This window comes from Trichechus manatus, unplaced genomic scaffold, assembly GCF_000243295.1.
Source record: "Trichechus manatus latirostris isolate Lorelei unplaced genomic scaffold, TriManLat1.0 scaffold00268, whole genome shotgun sequence".
NCBI classification, from domain to species: domain Eukaryota; kingdom Metazoa; phylum Chordata; class Mammalia; order Sirenia; family Trichechidae; genus Trichechus; species Trichechus manatus.
In genome coordinates, this window is record NW_004444204.1 from 1,862,920 (window position 1) to 1,881,988 (window position 19,069).

At 37.3% G+C, this 19,069-nt stretch overlaps 1 gene segment (V, D, J or C); it reads right to left on the reverse strand.

Moving 5' to 3' along the window:
• Positions 1–2,840: 2,840 nt before the first annotated feature.
• LOC101358286 (T-cell receptor alpha chain V region CTL-L17-like) overlaps positions 2,841–19,069 on the reverse strand; it is a 36,872-nt gene continuing 20,643 nt past the window's right edge. Inside the window, 1 exon segment of the V gene segment in view lies at positions 2,841–3,021. Within this exon segment, the coding sequence occupies positions 2,956–3,021 (66 nt within the window).

The following is a 19,069-nucleotide window of genomic DNA, read 5'->3' on the forward strand; positions in this document are numbered from 1 at the left end:
TTTGCACCTTCTTGGCGGCAGCCGCGGCTATCCCCATCCCTCCCGCAGGCCCTCTTCCTCCAGGATGCTGCCCAGAAGCACTTTGCTCTTGTTCAGCTTCCACGTGCTTTGGGGTGGGGTCTCCGGTAGTGGATTTTGTGTTTGCCCTGTGCCGCTCCTCGGCTAGCGCTGGCATAGCATTCGCTCGGTATAGCTGCACTCTCCAATACCATAGCCACTAGTCATATGTGGCTATTGAGTAATTAAAATATGACTAATGTGACTAACTAAATTTTAATTTAATTTACATACAAATTGTAAAAGTAAGTCAGTGTAAAATACTTTTTCATTAAACAAGACTGTATTGTTTTGACAGGACTATAGTTCGCTGTGTTAAAAATTTAGCATCCAAATTGAGATGAGCTGTAAGTGTGAAACACACACTGGAATTTCAGACTTAGTATGATAAAAGATTGTAAACTATCCTATTATTAATTATCAATTACATGTTTAAATAATAATATTTTAGAAATAATTGGTTAAATAAATTATAGTATTAAAATTAATTTTACCTGTTGCTTTTAATTTTTTAATACATCTATTAGAAAATTTAAAATTACATACGTGACTCCCATATTTCTATTAGACAGCACTACTCTATAAGATTAATGGGCACTGATTTTTCTCAACTCAGACCTTGTTTTTCCTACGCTGTAACTTTCCTGATATTTTGCTCTAAGGTGTGTAACACCGGCTGGGTTGGGTCCTGCGGTCTATTCCTGTATGCTCCTTTGTTATTGATTTGTATTGATTATGTTGGAATTTTCTTCTTGTTACTGAATGCAGAAAAGTTACAGAGAACGATTATTTCTAACCTGAAAGGAGATTATGGGCTATTTATTTAAATTTTTGAGAACTGGGCTTCTCATTTTTAACATGGATTGATAATAATTCCTATTTCTCAAGGTGCTGTGAGGATTCTAAACTGACGTATTTAAAGACCTTAACTAAGAGTTTGCCAGCTAAGTAATGTGTTAAAATTACTTTAGTTATTATCATTACCATTATTATTGACATGGTTCACCTCATACCTTGGAAATACTCCCTGGATGGTAGGAGTAATGGTATCATCATGTTCCAAAAATGTTAAGAAAATATGACAAAGGTCCAACAATATAGCTGTGTATTTTCAAAATACTCACTCTCCATGCTCAGGCTGGCTAACTAAATATTTAATGATTGCAAGAAATGTATGAGTTTAGGTTTATCAACTTACAATGAGGAAAGACTTCCTTAGAAGTCTTACATTTACTCTATAAAAATTTAAAAAATCACCAATAAAAGTTGAATAAACAAATTTAAAGGATACACTGTAATATGGGAAAGTATGTGTATTATATATTACAGGAAAAATAATGTTTATTTTATTAAAATAATTTTCACAAATAAACAAGAAAAAAGATAAACAATCTTAAAGGAACTGATTAAATAGTATTATTAAACATGCTACAAAAGTGGAATCATAAAGGGCCAACACATGATAGGAAAGTTATTCCCCTGCACCAGTATTTAGGAAAATGCAAATGAAAATAGCAATGAAATACATTCAAGTTATCTAAAATCTAAAAAGACTGATAATAGTCTTAACCAAGATATGTAAAAAAATGTAAAATAGGCATATCCTTTGAGTCAGTAATTCCATTTCAGTAATCTATAAGAAATCTATCTATCTATATCTAGCTATATAATGTTGAAAGACACATTGATTATTATAACTAAGAGGAGTAAACCTTTTAAATATTATTAATAAGTGAGGAGTTAAAATATTTTAAAACTATGAAGTTTTCTGCACATATAGAAAAGATTGAAGTCAATTCATATATATCAATATAAGCACATTTCCAAGAAATATTTTAAGTGAAAAAATAAAAACAATTACAAAAAAATACACATGGCACAATCCAATTTATGTAAGACAATTGAGTAGATATTTATATTAGTATCCATATAAATGAAAACAAGTGTGATTGTCAAGATACACCCCAAACTGTCAAAATGGATTATTCTAGGGGCAAAGGAGGAAATGATGTGGAGGTAGGGAGAGTAAAGGAGAAAAAATTTGTGTATCATGAAAAATATTTTAGCATAAATTTTTAAAATGAAATTAATATTCACGTATCTGTCCTTTTTTTGCTTCCTTCCAAAAATGATCTATATTCCAATTGCATGTGTGTGCAAAATGAAAATTTTAAATTTTTCTCAAGGGAAAATGAATCCATTTCTGAACTTCATTTCCATTTTAGAGAGTTTGGAAGTACTAAAATGATGCAAGCGAGCCTGGGCATTTCCGTGAGTCCAAATGAAGAAAACCTTTGGGAAAACCAAATGGTTGTTCTCACCTTTTTTTAACTGAGACCTAAACAGAAAGCAATATTTGATTAAAACCAAGAGCCTTGACATATTCTCATTTCCTTTTCTCTTTATTGCAGGATTACAGTTGTGATTCTTAGTCTCTTCTCAAGCTTCTCAGTCCCTTCTATAACAAAAAATCTTCGTCATCACCGTTTTCATCTCTTTCATAGTCTCCTTCTCCTTCATTTCCTCACTCTCCTTTCATTTCCTTTTTCTCCCTTACTTTTCTTCTTCGATTGAGCTTCTGTAATTCTTGTGCAGCAGTCTCTTAGATGGCTCTACTGCTTCCCCTCCCCCACCAGGGAGATAATGCACAGGTGTAGCCCCATTAGAGCCACTGTGTGTCTCTCACCATGCAGTAGTACACAGCTGTGTCTCTCAGAGTAACGTGTGGGAGGATCAGGGTACTGGACTTTCTGCCAGTAGGGATGGTCAGAGAGGCCATTTCATTGGTCTGGTTGTTATTTAAGCCATGAATCAAGTACTCTGGACCCTGGTGGGGAATCTGTCAATACCAATATATGTACTCATTTCCACTGATTGCAGAGTGGTTACAAGGCAAGTTTACGGGTTCTCCTTCAGTACTCTCCATTGAATTTGGCTGTGTGGTTTTAGCATCACCAGTAACACCTGGGGGGTTGAGAAACAACAGATTATCTCTTGGTTATTAAATTAGGGTACATCTAAAGTTCAGGAACTAAAGCACTTCCTGAACTTTACTCTCTGCCCTCACCCCATATGCTAGTATTTTTGTGTGTGATGCACAGGATGAGAAAAATATTTCTGGTATTTATCACTGTGCTATTCAGAGCTACGAGGCCAAAGATAAATTTCCCACCTTCCATGGTCCTTGATATCAATGAACCCAAAGCTCCTTACAGCCTGAGAGCTGTGAAATTTAGCTCTCTTCATGTAAGACCAGCCCCTCATACAGATGCCAGACTTCCAAGAGAAACACATAGACGCAAGCTTTCCAGCAATTTGGCAAAGCACAGTGGTAGAAGTGGAAATGGTAGATACCTCTCCTGTGTCCTTCAGCCACAAGTCATCCTAGAGCACTTACCCAAAGTTAGGAGAACAGCCATTCCTGTCACCAACCTCATAGTTCAAGTGGAAACTGGGGTTCTAGGTCCCAGAGCTAAGGCTCTCTGTCTGATTCTAGGCTGGGGGAGGTCCCAAGCAACAAAGCAAGCAGCCACCACCAGCACAATCCCCACAAGGCGGCTTTCACTTTGGGTGTTCCCCAGCCAAGTGTCAACCAAAGACAGAGAAGTCTTTTGGTTGGGTCTGCCCCGCCCCATCCCCCAAAGTCTTAAATTTAAGGCTAAGATTATTTAGCCAGTGGCCAGCCCTAATACAGAGGGCTTAAAAGGAAATCATTTTCAAGATTCAAACTTAAATAGGCTGTGTCTGAATGAGTAAAACCATTCACAAGGAAATTATCCATTCCTTACTCGTGGTAGGAGTCGGTGAGTGGCGCAAATGGTTAATGCACTCTGCAGCTAACCTAAAAGTTGGAGGTTTGAGTTCACCCAGAGTTGCCTCCCAAGAAAGGCCTTGCGATGTACTTCCAAAAAATCAGCCATTGAAAACACTGTGGAGCACAGTTCTACTCCTACACACATAGGGTTGCCCTGAGATGGAATCAACTTTAAAGCAACTGGTTATTTATGATAAAGGCAACAACCACCACTAACTGGTGGTTTGATGCTCCATTGAGCTGATAGGAAATGTCCTTTAATCCAAGATATCTATTTTGAGCCCTGTACTGTAATAGGAGGAAGACAATTTCTAGCCACATTACCAACCAGAGCAAGTAAATGTTAGAAGCAGTAATATATAATTTAAATTCAAAAGTTAGAAATTTCTTTCTGGAAAAAAAATTACGTTAAGCAAAGTTAAAAATAAAATGGCCCTGTGGAAGAAAATATTTGCAACATATATCACAGAACTAATTTCATAATTGTATAATATTGCTGTGCTCAGTGTGACAAGAAAAGAGAGAGTTAGACCCCAGGCCAAGTCGGCTGGTAGTCAGATCTCCCACACTGACTCCTGGAATTACGTCTTAATTATTTTCTTGAGGCAAGAAAGAATGGGTTCAATGGCACTTATTCTTATCCCATTTGAGCCCCTCTTTAACTCATATTTTCTCAACTCCATATCCATGTCTAGGGATGGTATGTTTTGAGAATACTAAGGAGAAAGGAAGAGAAGGAAAAGACAGGAAGAGAAGATTTATACAAAAGATTTTTACAAAATAAGTGGAAATAAACACGAAGAGTTTTCTCTGGTTATTCTCAAAAGTGGTTATTAAATAAACAGAGTGGAATAAAATTAAAATTACTCATTTTTCTCCACTACAATAGCTAAGCTTGTCACTCCACTATGGCAACAAATACCTGGCTATTTAAAATTGAACTGCTCATTGATCACTTCTCTCCTCATTTCTTCCCATGCCGGGTCAGCGCTCTGCTCTGTGTTTGGGAAAGGGCTTAAGGCTCCCCTGCCCTTGAAGCTGTGCACATACTCAGCGAAAGGCTATAAATTACAACGCAATGAAAAAAGGATGAAAGTAAGTTCATTGCACAACTCAGTGACAATCTCTCCCTCCCCTTGGAAGGAACTTAGTTTTGCAGCTCTAACAGCTTCCTCTTGTGACTGAATGTATGAACTCCTTTACTTAGAAGGAGTCAGAAATGTTTCAAGAAGCTTGTATCTAAAAATAGATACCTTAGATAGCCTACTTCCCTCTAGCGGTGAGGCTCAGGGGCTCATCTTTTAGTGAAGAGCTTCCTATGGCAATGCTCTAAGAAAACAAAGCAAAAAATTAAAAAATTAAAAAAAATAAAAACACTAGTTGCCTTCAAGTCGAGTTGACTCAGATTCATGGCGACCCCATGTGTGTGTGAGTAGAACTATGCTCCACAGAGTTTTCAAAGGCTGATTTTTTTTTTTAATGTAGATTGCCAGGCCTTGACCTAATTTTTAGTCACTTTGGGATTTTAAGAAGTATTACTATGATGCTTTCTCAATTTTTAAATTCCTTTACTTTCCTTGGTAGCTTGCTCTTCCCATGTTTGATGGTAGTTGCCAAAGCTCACGCTGTTCACTAAGTACTTAATAATTATTTGTTGGATAAATGTATTAATATTTACTTATAACCTTACTGGGAGAAGTTATATGGAACAACTTTTTAAATTATTCCCAAATAAGAGTTTTTAATTCTGTGAAAGACAAATCCAACAAAAGTACCCAACGGTAAAGGTAAATGCAAGATAAGATCTGTGGGCAAAATTAAAATAGACAGTACACCAACTCTCACTCTTCATCTTCCATAAAAAGAAAAATTCACAAATCTAGGATGGGGAGGGCTTGATTACGAGAACAGGGCAGTACACGACATAATGATCATACCTGTTGAATCAGTTGCCATAGAGTCGATTCTGACTCCTAGCAACCTTAACGGAGAGAGTAGAACTGCCCTATAGGGTTTCCAAGGCTGTAATTTTTATGAAAGCAGACTGCCACATCTTTCTCCTTTGGAGAAGGTGGTGAGTTCGAATGGCTGACCTTCCGGTTAGCAGTTGATTGCTTAATCACTTGCCACCAGGGCTCCTTGATAGTCATACAGCCATACTTAATGGAATACTATTCACTGTTCATCTACTGGAGCCCTGTGGTTAAGTGTTTGGCTGCTAACCAAAAGGTTGGCAGTTTGAATCTACCAGCTGCTCCTTGGAAACCCTATGGGGCAGTTCTACTCTGTGCTGTATGGTCGCTATGAGTTGGAATTGAGTCTACGGCAATGTAATTTGGTTTTGGTGCTAGATTATAAAATAGCAATAGTAATTCAGTGCTGGTATACATATATAAATAGAAGAAATATAGGGATTGCTAAAAGAAACACGAAAGGTAGGAGTCAGTATGTCATCTATTTACATTATACAAAGGTTAGACCAACATCAGAACTTTTTATCTAGTGTTCATTACTGCAAAGTTTAAATGGTGTGGAGAATCCAAGACTATCCAGTGAAGAACAATTAATATTGTAGTAGTTTTTGGTTTTGTTTATTTGTTTTTATGCAACACTTCTATTGATATATAATTCATATGTTACACAATTTACTCATTTAAAATGTACATTTCATTGGTTTGTAGTATATTCACAGAGCTGTGTAACCATCACCACATCAATTGTAGAACATTTTCATCACTCTGAAAAGGAATCCATACTCATTAGCAGTCACTCACCACTTTCTCCCACCCACCTAAAAAGAAAAATCAAACAAGTTGCCCTTGAATGGATTCCTATTCATGGCAACCACTAATCTGCTTTGTTTCTCTACAGTTTTGCCTAATCTGAACATTTCATATAAATGGAATTGTGTAATATGTGGCTTATCGGGACTTATTCTTTCACTTAGCATTATGTTTTCAAGGTACACTTTTTTTTTATTGAGATGAAATTCACATGAAATAAAATTAACCATTTTAAAGTGAACAATTCAGTGGCGTTTAATACATTTACAGTGTTGTGCAATCACAACCTCTATCTAGTCTCAAAGCATTTTCATCACTATAAAACAAAACCTCACACTCATTCAGCAGTTAATCCCCATGGTCCTCTCCCTATACTCTGGTGACCACCAATCTGCTTTCTGTCTCTCTGGATTACCTAATCTGGATATTTCATATAGATGGGATCATCAAATATGTGACCTTTTGTGTCTAGCTTCTTTCACTTAGCATAATGTTTTCAAGGTTCATCCAGTTGTAACATATATCAGTATTTCATTCCTTTTTATGGCTGAATAATATTCCATTGTATGCATATACTACAATTTGTTTGTGCATTCATTCACTGATGGACATTTGCGTTGTTTCTACTTTTGGGCTATTGAGAATAATGCTGCTATGAACATGTGTGTACATATATTTATTTGACTACATATTTTTAATTCATTTGGATATATAACTAAGAGTAGAATTGCTGGGTGATATGGTAATTCTGAGGGAGGTTTGGCCGTTAAGCACTTGACTGCTAACCGAAAGGCTGGCAGTTCAAACCCACCAGTGGCTCTGCAAGAGAAAAGACCTGGTGATCTGCTACAATAAAGATTACAGCCTAGGAAACCCTATGATGGAGTACTATTCTATACAATAGGATTGCTATGAGTCGGAATTGACTTGACAGTGCACAACAACAACATTGTGGTAATTCTATGTTTAACTTTTTGAGGAACCAAACTGTTTACAACAGTGGCTGAATGATTTTGCATTTCCACCATCAGTGAATGAAGATTCCAATTTCTCCACACTCTCACCAGCAATTATTTTGCCTTTTTCTGATAATAGCCATCCTAGTGAGTGTGAAGTGGTACCTCATTATGGTTTTGATTTGTATTTCCTTAATGACTAATGGGAAGAGCCCTGGTGGCGCAGTGGTTAAGCACTTGTCTGCTAACCGGAAGTTTGGCAGTTCGAACCCACAAGCCGCTCCATAGGAGAAAGATATGGCAGTCTGCTCCTGTAAAGATTACAGCCTTGGAAACCCTATGGGGCAGTTCTATTCTGTCCTATAGGGTCGCTATGAATCGTGATCGACTTCACCGCAATGGGTGGATGGGTGAATTACTAGTGGTGTTGAGAATATTTTCACACGCTTATTGGCCATTTGTATACCTTTTTTGGAAAAATGTCTCTTGAAGACTTTTGACGATTTCTCAATTGGTTGATTTCTCTATTTAATGTTGAATTGTAAGAGAAGTATTTTTACATACTCTGGAACCTTATCAAACATACAGTTTGCAAATATTTTCTCCCATTAGATAGGTTGTCTTTTCACTTTCTTGATAATGTCCTTTGATGCATAGGTGTTTTTAATTTTGATGAGGATCAATTTATCTATTTTTTTCTTTTGTTGCTTATGCTTTTGGTTTTGTATCCAAGAACCCATTGTCAAATCCAAGGTTATGAACTTTTATTCCTATTCCTTCTTCTGAGAGTTTTATGGTTTTACTTCTTATATTTAGGTTATTGATCCATTTTGAGTTAATTTTGTAGATGGTGTGAGGTAGGGATCCAACTTCATTCTTTGCTTCTGTATGATGGGACAAGTGATAAAACAAATGGATGCATTCATTACCATACTGTCTTTGATGCAGAATATATTTATATTCTCTTCAAGGAGCCCTGTCAGCACAGTGGTTAAGAGCTACAGCTGCTAACCAAAAGGTTGGCAGCTTGAATCCACCAGCCGCTCCTTGGCAACCATGTGGGGCAGTTCTATTCTGTCCTATAGGGTTGCTATGAGTCAGAATTGACTCAACAGCAACAAGTTTGGTTTAAGTTTTTTCTTCATGGAGGTGATGTTATGTGAGATATCATGTTATGGACAAGATACTATATAAGTCCAGGAATATTCAGAGCCAGAATCTAATATTCTGAAAGGTCTGGGTGTTTAGCTTTTCCCAGTGTACTGTCACTGTTGTCTAGCAAATGACCTTATGCCCCCTGGGGAAGAATTGAAGGAATAATCCCAGTAATCATACAGCCACATTGCAGAATCTTTCTCAAATGGACTCAGCCTTCTCTTCAACTGAGCGGTTCTAGGGCTATAAACTGGCTTAGGTCTGGGAACTGCATAAGAGGCAGTGAACTCCCAGTATACTAACTCAAGTTATGTTTTTTTCCTCAGAAGATCTAAAAGTTCTAGAACATATAAAGCAGTATCTTAGTAAGTTCTCCTTCTCTTTCACTTTGTTGTTTTTGTCGTGTGCCATCAAGTCAATTCCGAATCATAGCGTCCCTATAGGTACCTCATAATCAATTAGCCCTCTCTAAGATCTCTAAATGTAAAAAACTCTGATTAACACTCCCTGTGGTTTACTGTAGTAATCACACTTATCTTGTCTCTCTCTGATAAAAACCATGATCTACCATGCCAGGATCCCATTATTCCCACTGAGATCAGGAAAACAATTTAATTGCAATATTCTCCCTGTGTCCATTCCCACCATAATCTTCACCCGACAGAAGATTGCCTCTAAAAAAACATTTTAAGGAACTGGTGACCCAGTTAACAATGCATTTCTTGATGCGTTGGTTAAGAGAATGTCCTCTGGGATTCCCAGGGAGTATGGTTAGCAAGTATCTGATCAGGTTGCACATAATAATTACGTTTTAGCATTCTCATTTCCCTGAACCTTCAGACTTCTTTCTCCACAAGATACCAGGAAGTGTCTGCGTTTCAGCTATAGGCCAGTGGCGCTCTCACTATCCCTAGGTACCGAAGGGTGCATTGGAAGAAGGGAATATCGCAACTTGAAAGGAGAAGATTGTGTAGACAGAGCCAACACGAAAGGAGCTGTGTGACTTTGAAGTTCAGCATGGTATTGGAAGAGAAAGTGAACTATTTTTAGTGTTATTGCACATCAAAAAAATTTAACAATTCAAGATGAGAATCAGCTAACTTATAAACTTCTTGAAGTCAATGTGTTCATTCAATTTAATAGTTTAGGACCAATTTGAAAAACACTTCTTTGTGATTTATTTTAACTCAAGATGCAAAGATAACACCTGGAAACCTAAGGAAAGAATGTTATTCTATACATTCAGCTCAAATATGGGACCATTTTTCATAGAATGAAAGTTTACATTATAATGTCCCAACTGTGCTAACACAGTGACTACCTTCTTCCACTGTGTAGTTCGTGGGGTTTCCCCAAACCCCTGAACAGGGGACTGTCCTTTATGGAGGTATAAGGTTTTTGTTTATCTTTCACTGTCATTTCTATTACCGTGGGATGCCAGAGAGCACAGAAGGACTTCGCCGAGTCTGGCAGTTGTAAGGAAGAGATGGTGCGGTTGATGGATTTGTTTGTCTTTTGAAAATTCACAGAGTAGTGATCATGCTTTGCATTTAGCTTAGAATATTCCTGCTGAATAAGGAAAACCATCTCTCCACAGGGAGGCTGTTTGTACCAGTACAAAGCATAAGAACTCCACCTGGTTTCATACATGCAACCCAAGGTAACAGCTTCCCCCTTCTGCATTGTTATTGTGGTCTGAGTTTGGTTTACTTTCTCAGCCATGCTGCATCCTATGGGAAAGAGAAGACATAGCTGGTCTCCCTAAATGTCTCAAGTGAGTCATAAGGAATAGCATAATTTATGATACAGGAACAAAGAAAATAATCACGTAGTGTTTTGTTTACCCATTGCCCTCCTTCCCTCTTAATACCCCTGCCAATTACTACTTGCATAGTCCCATCTTTGAGCTCTACTAGGAAATGAGGCCCTACATTTGAGACTATACTTACTGAAACCAAAGGAGGCTATGAATGCCCACAGCAGGCCAGGGCAGTGAACCCTATACATTCTTTTCCTGGTTAAAATTTTTCCTGTTCTTACTCAAGCCCACAGATGAGCCTTTCTATGAGAGCCTGAAAGAGAGAGTACAGGGTTCCTGGGGTTGTTAGATGTTTTTGCCCCTGACAGGAAGTAAGATTTGCAGGTAGTATGTTAGGTTGCTTTACCCACTTGAATTCCAATCTTGAACACTAACTCAGAATCACAACTCAAAAGATAACTGATCTCTTTTACTCAGAGACTTTCGACTTATTTTTTCATTTTCTAAGCAATGTAGTTTTAGAACTTGACAAAGGTCTGAAGGGTGAAGTCCTGTGTTGAAGTCCTTTAAATCTGATAAGGACATTATAATAAATTAAAATTCATATCAAATTTGTATCAGATGCAAAAATTCTAATCAAAAGGAGAAAACTGAATCTACTAATAGAGAAAATGGATACTACAGAAAGACCAAGTTTGCTTTGTTGATGAAATACAAGATAGTCTTAATAGTTGAAAATAATATGATCATTTATATAGTTATATAAAAAACATTTATTAAAAAAACTTTTGATACATATTAACATCCATAGTAACCTATTCTTAAAAATACTTACAGCCACAATCATACTTAAGGGGAATTATTGAGAACTTTCCCCAAGATTGGAAATGAGACAAGGTTACCTCTTATCACCCTTTGTAATCAACATCATACTGGAGATCATAACCAGGGCAGAAATGCAAGAAAATAGTAAAGTTATATTTACTAAAGGGAGGAAAGTAATTTATTATTTGTGATGGCATAATTATGTACATATAAAATCCAACAGAAATCACCCACGTTGTGGATGGAGTCAAGCTTTTGGGACTGTCATTTGTTAATGTGGCATGACTTAAAATGAGAACAAACAGCTGCAAATATCCATTAATAACCGGAAACTGAAATGTATGAAGTATGAATCTAGGAAAATTGGAAGTTGTCAACAACGAAATGGAACACATAAACATCGATATCATAAGCATTAATTAGTAAGCTGAAATGGACTGGTATTCACCATTTTGAATTGGACAATCATATGGTCTACTACGCCAGGAATGACAGCTTGAAGAGGAATGGTGTTGCATTCATCATCAAAAAGAACACGTCAAGATCTATCCTGAAGTACAATCCTGTCAGTGATAGGATATTATCCATATGCCTACAAGGAAGACCAGTTAATATGACTATTATTCAAAATTACAGACCAACCACTAAGGCCAAAAATGAAGAAATAGAAGATTTTTAACAACTTCTGCAGCCTGAAATCGATCGAACATGCAATCAGGATGCATTGATAATTACTGGTGATTGGAAAGTGAAAGTTGGAGATAAAGAAGAAGGAACAGTAGTTGGAAAATATGGCCTTGGTAATAGAAATGATGCAGGAGATTGCATGATAGAATTTTGCGAGATGAACAACCTGTTCATTGGAAATATCTTTTTCAACAACATAAATGGCTACTATACATGTGGACCTCACCAAATGGAATACACAGAAATCAAATTGACTACTTCTATGGAAAGAGACAATGAAGAAGCGCAATATCATCAGTCAGAACAGGGCCAGGTGTGAACTATGGAACAGACCATCAACTGCTCTTATGTGAGTTCAAGTTGAAGCTGAAGAAAGTTAAAACAATTCCACAAGAGCTAAAGGACAACCTTGAGTATATCTCACCTGAATTTAGAGAGCATCTCAAGAATAGATTTTATGTATTGAACACTAATGACTAAAGACAGTTGTGGGATGACATCAAGGACATCGTACATGAAGAAAGCAAGAGGTCATTAAAAACACAGGAAAGAAAAAAAGACCAAAGTAGATGTCAGAAGAAACTCCAAAACTTGCTCTGTGATGTAGAGTAGCTAAAATAAATGGAAGAAATGATGGAGTAAAAGAGTTGAACATAATATTTCAAAGGATGGCTTGAGAAGACAAAGTAAAGTATTATAATGAAATGTGCAGAGACCTAGATTTAGAAAACCAAAGGGAAAAACACGCTCAGCATTTCTCAAGCTGAAAGAACTGAAGAAAAAGTTCAAGCCTCAAGTTGCAATTTTGAAGAATTCTAAGGGCAAATATTGAAAGATGCAGGAAACATCAAAAGAAGGTTGAAGGAATACACAGAGTCACTATACCATAAAGAATTGGGGGAAGTTCAACCATTTCAGGAAGTAGCATATGATCAAGAACCCATGGTATTGAAGGAAAAAGTCCAAAAGGTCGGCAGTTCAAATCCACCAGCCACTGCTTGGAAACCCTATGGTGTAGTTCTACTCTGTCCTGTAGGGTTGCTACCAGTTGGAATCAACTCGACAGCAATGGGTTTTTCGGTTAGGATGGCTATAACTGAAAACAAAGGCAATAATAAGTGTTGATGAGGATGTGTAGAAGTTGAAGCCCTCCTACATTGCTGGTCAGAGTGTAAAATAATGAAGACACTTAGAAAACAGTTTAGCAGTTACTCAAAAAGTTGCAGAGTTGGACTTCTGGGCAATGTGGCTCTATAGACAAAAGCACCACACCATCTCTCAACAGCAAAGATCCGAAAAACCAAGTCAAACAGAGAAAAACGTCAATCCTGAAACCCTAAGCAGCAAATGAAGAGATAAAGAACTCAGCCCAGCACCAAATGGAATAAAAAACTGACAGAGAACACAGAGTGAGGAGAGATCCATGCAGAGGTCCCTTATCAGCTAACACAGCACGGATCCACCATCCTGGACTCCTAGTGAAGATCAGTGACCAGGGGATACAGGAAAGCAGCTTCACAGAGCTTCCAGCAGGAGACAAAACAACCAGTAACCAATTACTTTCCTCCCTTTGATAAATATAACTTTACTATTTTCTTGCATTTCTGCCCTGGCTACAATCTCCAGTATGATGCTGATTACAAAGGGTGGTAAGAGGTAACCTTGTCTCATTTCAAATCTTGAGGAAAGTTCTCAATAATTCTCCATAAGTATGATTTAGGCTATAAGTATTTTTAAGAATAGTTTGTTATGGATGTTAATATGTATCAAAAGCATTTTTTAATAAATGTTTTTTGTATAACTATATAACTATATTTTTTTAATAAATGTTTTTTGTATAACTATATAAACGATCATATACTTTTTCCCACCCCTCACCCTTCTTCATCCCCACTCGGCCTCCTCTGCTTCCTGTGGCCACAGTCTCTTGGCCAGGAAACACTGACTTCACCCCAGTGCTGCTTGGATTCCACCCACCCGCACTGGCTGGCTTCCTGAGTGCCACTTGTTGGCTGCTGGTGTTGCTTTTTTCTGCTTCTTTTGATTTCTTCCATACCTCTCACCGTCTCCCCCTCCTTTCTCTCAAATACTTGGCTCCATGTGCCACCTTTGCTTCTTCTTGAAAGGCTGTGAAATGCTCCTCGACAGTAAAACTACGTCCTGGACAGTGCCTCCATGCAGATGGGATCCCCTTGGGCTATTTGTTTGTTTCTTTGTTTGTTTTCTTTTTCTTGGTTTGGGAGGCCCTTCTAGCCGGGAAGCACTGTACGGCTTGGGAGCTACTCCCATAATCTGCGCAGACGTGCAGTGGGATCCCTGGGGGCATTTCTTTTATCTTGTTTTTTTTAATTTATTTTTTTGGTTTTTTTGTTTGTTTGTTTTTCCTTCATAGTGTGGCTGCAAAACTCACCTACCTACTCACCCTAGGAAATAGGGACATGCTTTCCTTTCAGACTCTCTGGGGCAGCCATCAGCCCCCTGCCTGGCTCAGCACGTGATACCCTACTGCAGCCAGATACCTGTGCCTACACCAATCACCCATGCCTCTCTAAGACTGTAGGTGAGAGCTTGCACCACACACTTGGTGACTGACTGCCTGGACACCTGAGATGAACCCATATAGGAAAATTTAATGGACTCCTGTGTGCACATACTTAGTTATTGAACTAACTACCTGTTGACAGGACGTTAGAGCTTCAAAGTTGCCAATAATCAGACTAGCACAAACGGGCAGCCTATTGGGGCATATCAAAACAAAACAAAACAAGAAGCTAGGACTCACTAAACAAGTACAAAATACAATTATAATAACTTACTGTTGGCTCAGAGACAACAGTCAACATCAAATCACATAAAGAGGCAGTCCATGATGGCTTCAGCAAGCTCCCAAAATAAAGAATCAATAAATTCTCTGGAGGAAGAGAATTTCCTGAAACTACCAGAGGCAAAATACAAAAGATTAATATACAGAACTCTTCTAGAAATTAGAAAGGAAATTTTCCATAATGCAGGGACGACCAATGAACATACAGACAAAGTAGCAACAGAACTTAAAAAAGTTATTCAAGAACATGATGACAAATTTAATAGGCTGCAAGAATCCATAGAGAGAAAGTAATCAGAAATCCAGAAGATTAACAATAAAATTACAGAATTGGACAACTCAATAGAAAGTCTTAGGAACAGAATTGAGGCAGTAGAAGTTAGAATTAGTGACATTGAAGAGAAAGCACTTGATGCCAACTTATTTGTGGAAAAATAAGATAAAAGAATTAAAAAGAATGAAGAAACTCTAAGAATTATGTGGGACTCTATCAAGAGAAATAACCTACAAGTGAATGGAGTATCAGAACTGGGTGGGGGGGATAACAGAAAATACAGAGAAAATTGTTGAAGATTTGTTGACAGAAAACTTCCCTGATATCATGAAAGATGAGAAGATATCTATCCAAGATGCTCATCCAACCCCACATAAGGTAGATCCCAAAAGAAAGTCACCAAGACATATTATAATCAAACTTACCAATACCAAAGATAAAGAGAGAATTTTAAGAGTGGCTAGGGATAAAAGAAAAGTCATCTACAAAGAAGAGTCAATTAGAATAAGCTCGGACTACTCAGCAGAAACCATGCAGGCAAGAAGGCAATAAATTGCCAGCCAAGAATTATATATCCAGCAAAACTGTCTCTCAAATATGATGGCAAAATTAGGGCATTTCCAGATAAACAGAAGTTTAAGGAATTTGCAAAAACCAAACCAAAATTACAAGAAATACTAAAGGGAGTCCTCCAGTTAGATAATCAGTAACATCAGATAACAACGCAAGACTAGAACACAGGACAGAGCAACCAGATATTAACTCAGATAGGGAAGACGAAAATATACCAAAGCTAAAACATTGAAAACAGGGAAACAGTGATATAAATATGTAAAAAAGGACAACATTAAAACAAAAAAGAGGGACTTAAAAAATGCAGACATAGATTTTTTATATGGAGGGGAAGTCAAGGCAATATAAAGAAATAAAAGACTGGTATAAACTTAGAAAAATAGGGGTAAATATTAAGGTAACCACAAAGGAATCTAACAATCCTACAAATAAAAATTAAAAAGTAGAAAAATATAAAGACCCAGCAAACAAAAAATCTACAACAATGAAAAAAAAATACATAAAGAAAAACGACTCAGCACAGAAAATTACGGGGAACAAAGAAACTGTGAACAACATACAAAAAGAGACATCAGGATGACAGCACTAAACTCATACCTATCAATTATTATGCTGAATGTAAATGGACATAATGCACCAATAAAGAGACAGAGAGTGGCAGATTGGATAATGTCTTAGTCATCTAGTGCTGCTACAACAGAAATAGCACAAGTGGATGGTTCTAATGAAGAGAAGTTTATTTCCTCACAGTCAAGGTAGGCTAAGAGTCCAAATTCAGGGCATCAGCTCCAGGGGGAGTCTTTTTCTCTCTGTAGGCCTTCTTCTCTTCAGTTTTCCCCCAGACTAGGGGCTTCTCTGCACAGGGAACCTGGTCCAAAGGACGTGCTCTGCTCCCAGCACTGCTTTCTTGATGGTATGAGGTCCCCCTGTCTCACTGCTCACTTCTGTCTTTTGTATCTCAAGAGATTGCCACAGGACACAATCCAGTCTTGTAGATCAGGTCCTGCCTTACTAATACAACTGCCACCCATCCTCCCTCATTAACATCATAGAGGCAGGTTTACAACATACAGGAAAATCACACAGTACCAGGAATCATGGCCCAGCCAAACTGATGCACACATTTTTGGGGGGACATAATTCAAACCATGACAGATAAAAAAGCCTCATAAGTCTTTATGCTGCATACAAAAGATGCACCTTAGACTTAAAGACACAAACAGGCTAAAACTCAAAGGATGGAAAAAAATATAAGAAGGAAACAACACTAGAAAAAGAGCAGGAGTGGCAATATTAATCTCTGACAAAATAGATATTAAAGTAAAATCCACGACAAAGGATAAGGAAGGGTATTACATAATGATTAAATACACCAGGAGGACGTAACTATAATAAATATTTACGCACCCAAAGACAGGGCTCCAAAACACATAAAACAAACTAACAAAACTGAAAAGAGAGCTAGACAGCTCCACAATAGTAGTAGGAGACTTCAACACTTTCTATGAAGGACAGACCATCCAGAAAGAAGCTCAGCAGAGACACAGAAGAGCTAAAGGCCACAATCAACTTGATCTCATAGACATATACCAAACACTGCACCCAACAACAGCCAAGTATACTTTCTTTACCAATGCACACGGAACATTCTCCAGAATGGACCACATATTAGGCCATAAAGGAAGCCTTAAGAAAATGCAAACCATTAAAATATTACAAAGCATCTTTTCTGACCTTAAAGCCATAAAAGTAGAAATTAACAACACAAAAAGCAAGGAAAAAAATCAAACACATGGAAACTGAACAACACCTTGCTCAAAAACTACTAGGTCAGAGAAGAAATTAAGGATGGAATAAAGAAATTCATAGAATCAAACAAGAATGAAAACACATCCTACCAGAACCTTTGGGACACAGCAAAAGCAGTACTCAGAGGTCAGTTTATAGCCATATATGCGCACATCCAAAACGCTAACCCAACAACTGGAACATGTAGAAAGAGAGCAGAAAAAGAAGTCCACAGGCACCAAAAGGAAAGAAATAATAAGAATTAGAGCAGAGTTAAAAGAAATACAGCATAGAAAAACAATTGAAAGAGTTAACAAGTCCAAAAGCTGGTTCTTTGAAAAGATCAAACACTTGATAAATCATTGGTCAAACTGACAAAAGAAAAACAGGGGAGGATGCTGATAACCTGTATAAGAAATGAGATGGGTGATATCACAACAGACGCAACAAATTAAAAGAATCATAAGAGATTACTATGAAAAATTGTACTCTATCAAATTTGAACACCTAGAGGAAATGGACAAATTTCTAGAAACTCACTACTTACCCAAATTAACACAAACAGAGGTTGAACACATAAATAAACCCATAACAAAAGGAGAGATTGAAAAGGTTATTAAAAAACTCCCAACAAACAAAAGCCCTGGACTGGATGGCTTCACTGGAGAATTCTATCAAACTTTCAGACAAGAGATAACACGACTTCTACTAAAGGTATTTCAGAGCATAGAAAAGGATGGAATACTCCCAAACTCATTCTATGAAGCCAGCATAACCTTGATACAAAAACCAGGTAAACGCACCACAAAAACAGAAAATTACAGACCAATATGCCTCATGAACATTGATTCAAAAATCCTCAACAAAGTTCTAGCCAATATAATTCAGCAACATATCAAAAAAAATAATTCATCAAGATAAAGTGGGATTTATATCAGGTATGCAGGAATTGTTCAACATTAGAAAAACAATCAATGTAATCCATCACATAAATAAAGCAAAAGACAAGAACCACATGGTCTTATCAATCAATGCAGAAAAGGCATTCTACAAAGTCCAACAGCCATTCATGATAAAAACCCTCAATAAAATTGGAATAGAAGGGAAATTCCTCAGTATAATCAAGGGCATTTATACAAAGCCAACAGCCAGCATCAGCCTCAGTGGAGAGACTTTGAAAGCGTTTGCCTTGGGAATGGGAACCGACAAGGATGCCTTCTATCACCACTCTTATTCACATTGTGCTGGAGATCCTAACCAGAGCAATTAGGCTAGAAAAAGAAATAAAGGACATCCAAATTGGTAGGGAAGAAGTCAAAGTATCTCTACTTGCAGATGATATGATCTTATACACAGAAAATCCCAACGACTCCACAAGAAAACAACTGGAATTAATAGAAGATTTCAACAAAGTTTCTGGATACAAGATGAACATACAGAAATCAGTTGGATTCCTTTACACCAACAAAGAGAACCTCGAAGAGGAAATTACCAAATCAAAACCATTTACTATAGCCCCCAAGAAGATAAAATACTTAGCAATAAATCTAACCAGAGAAGTAAAAGATCTATAT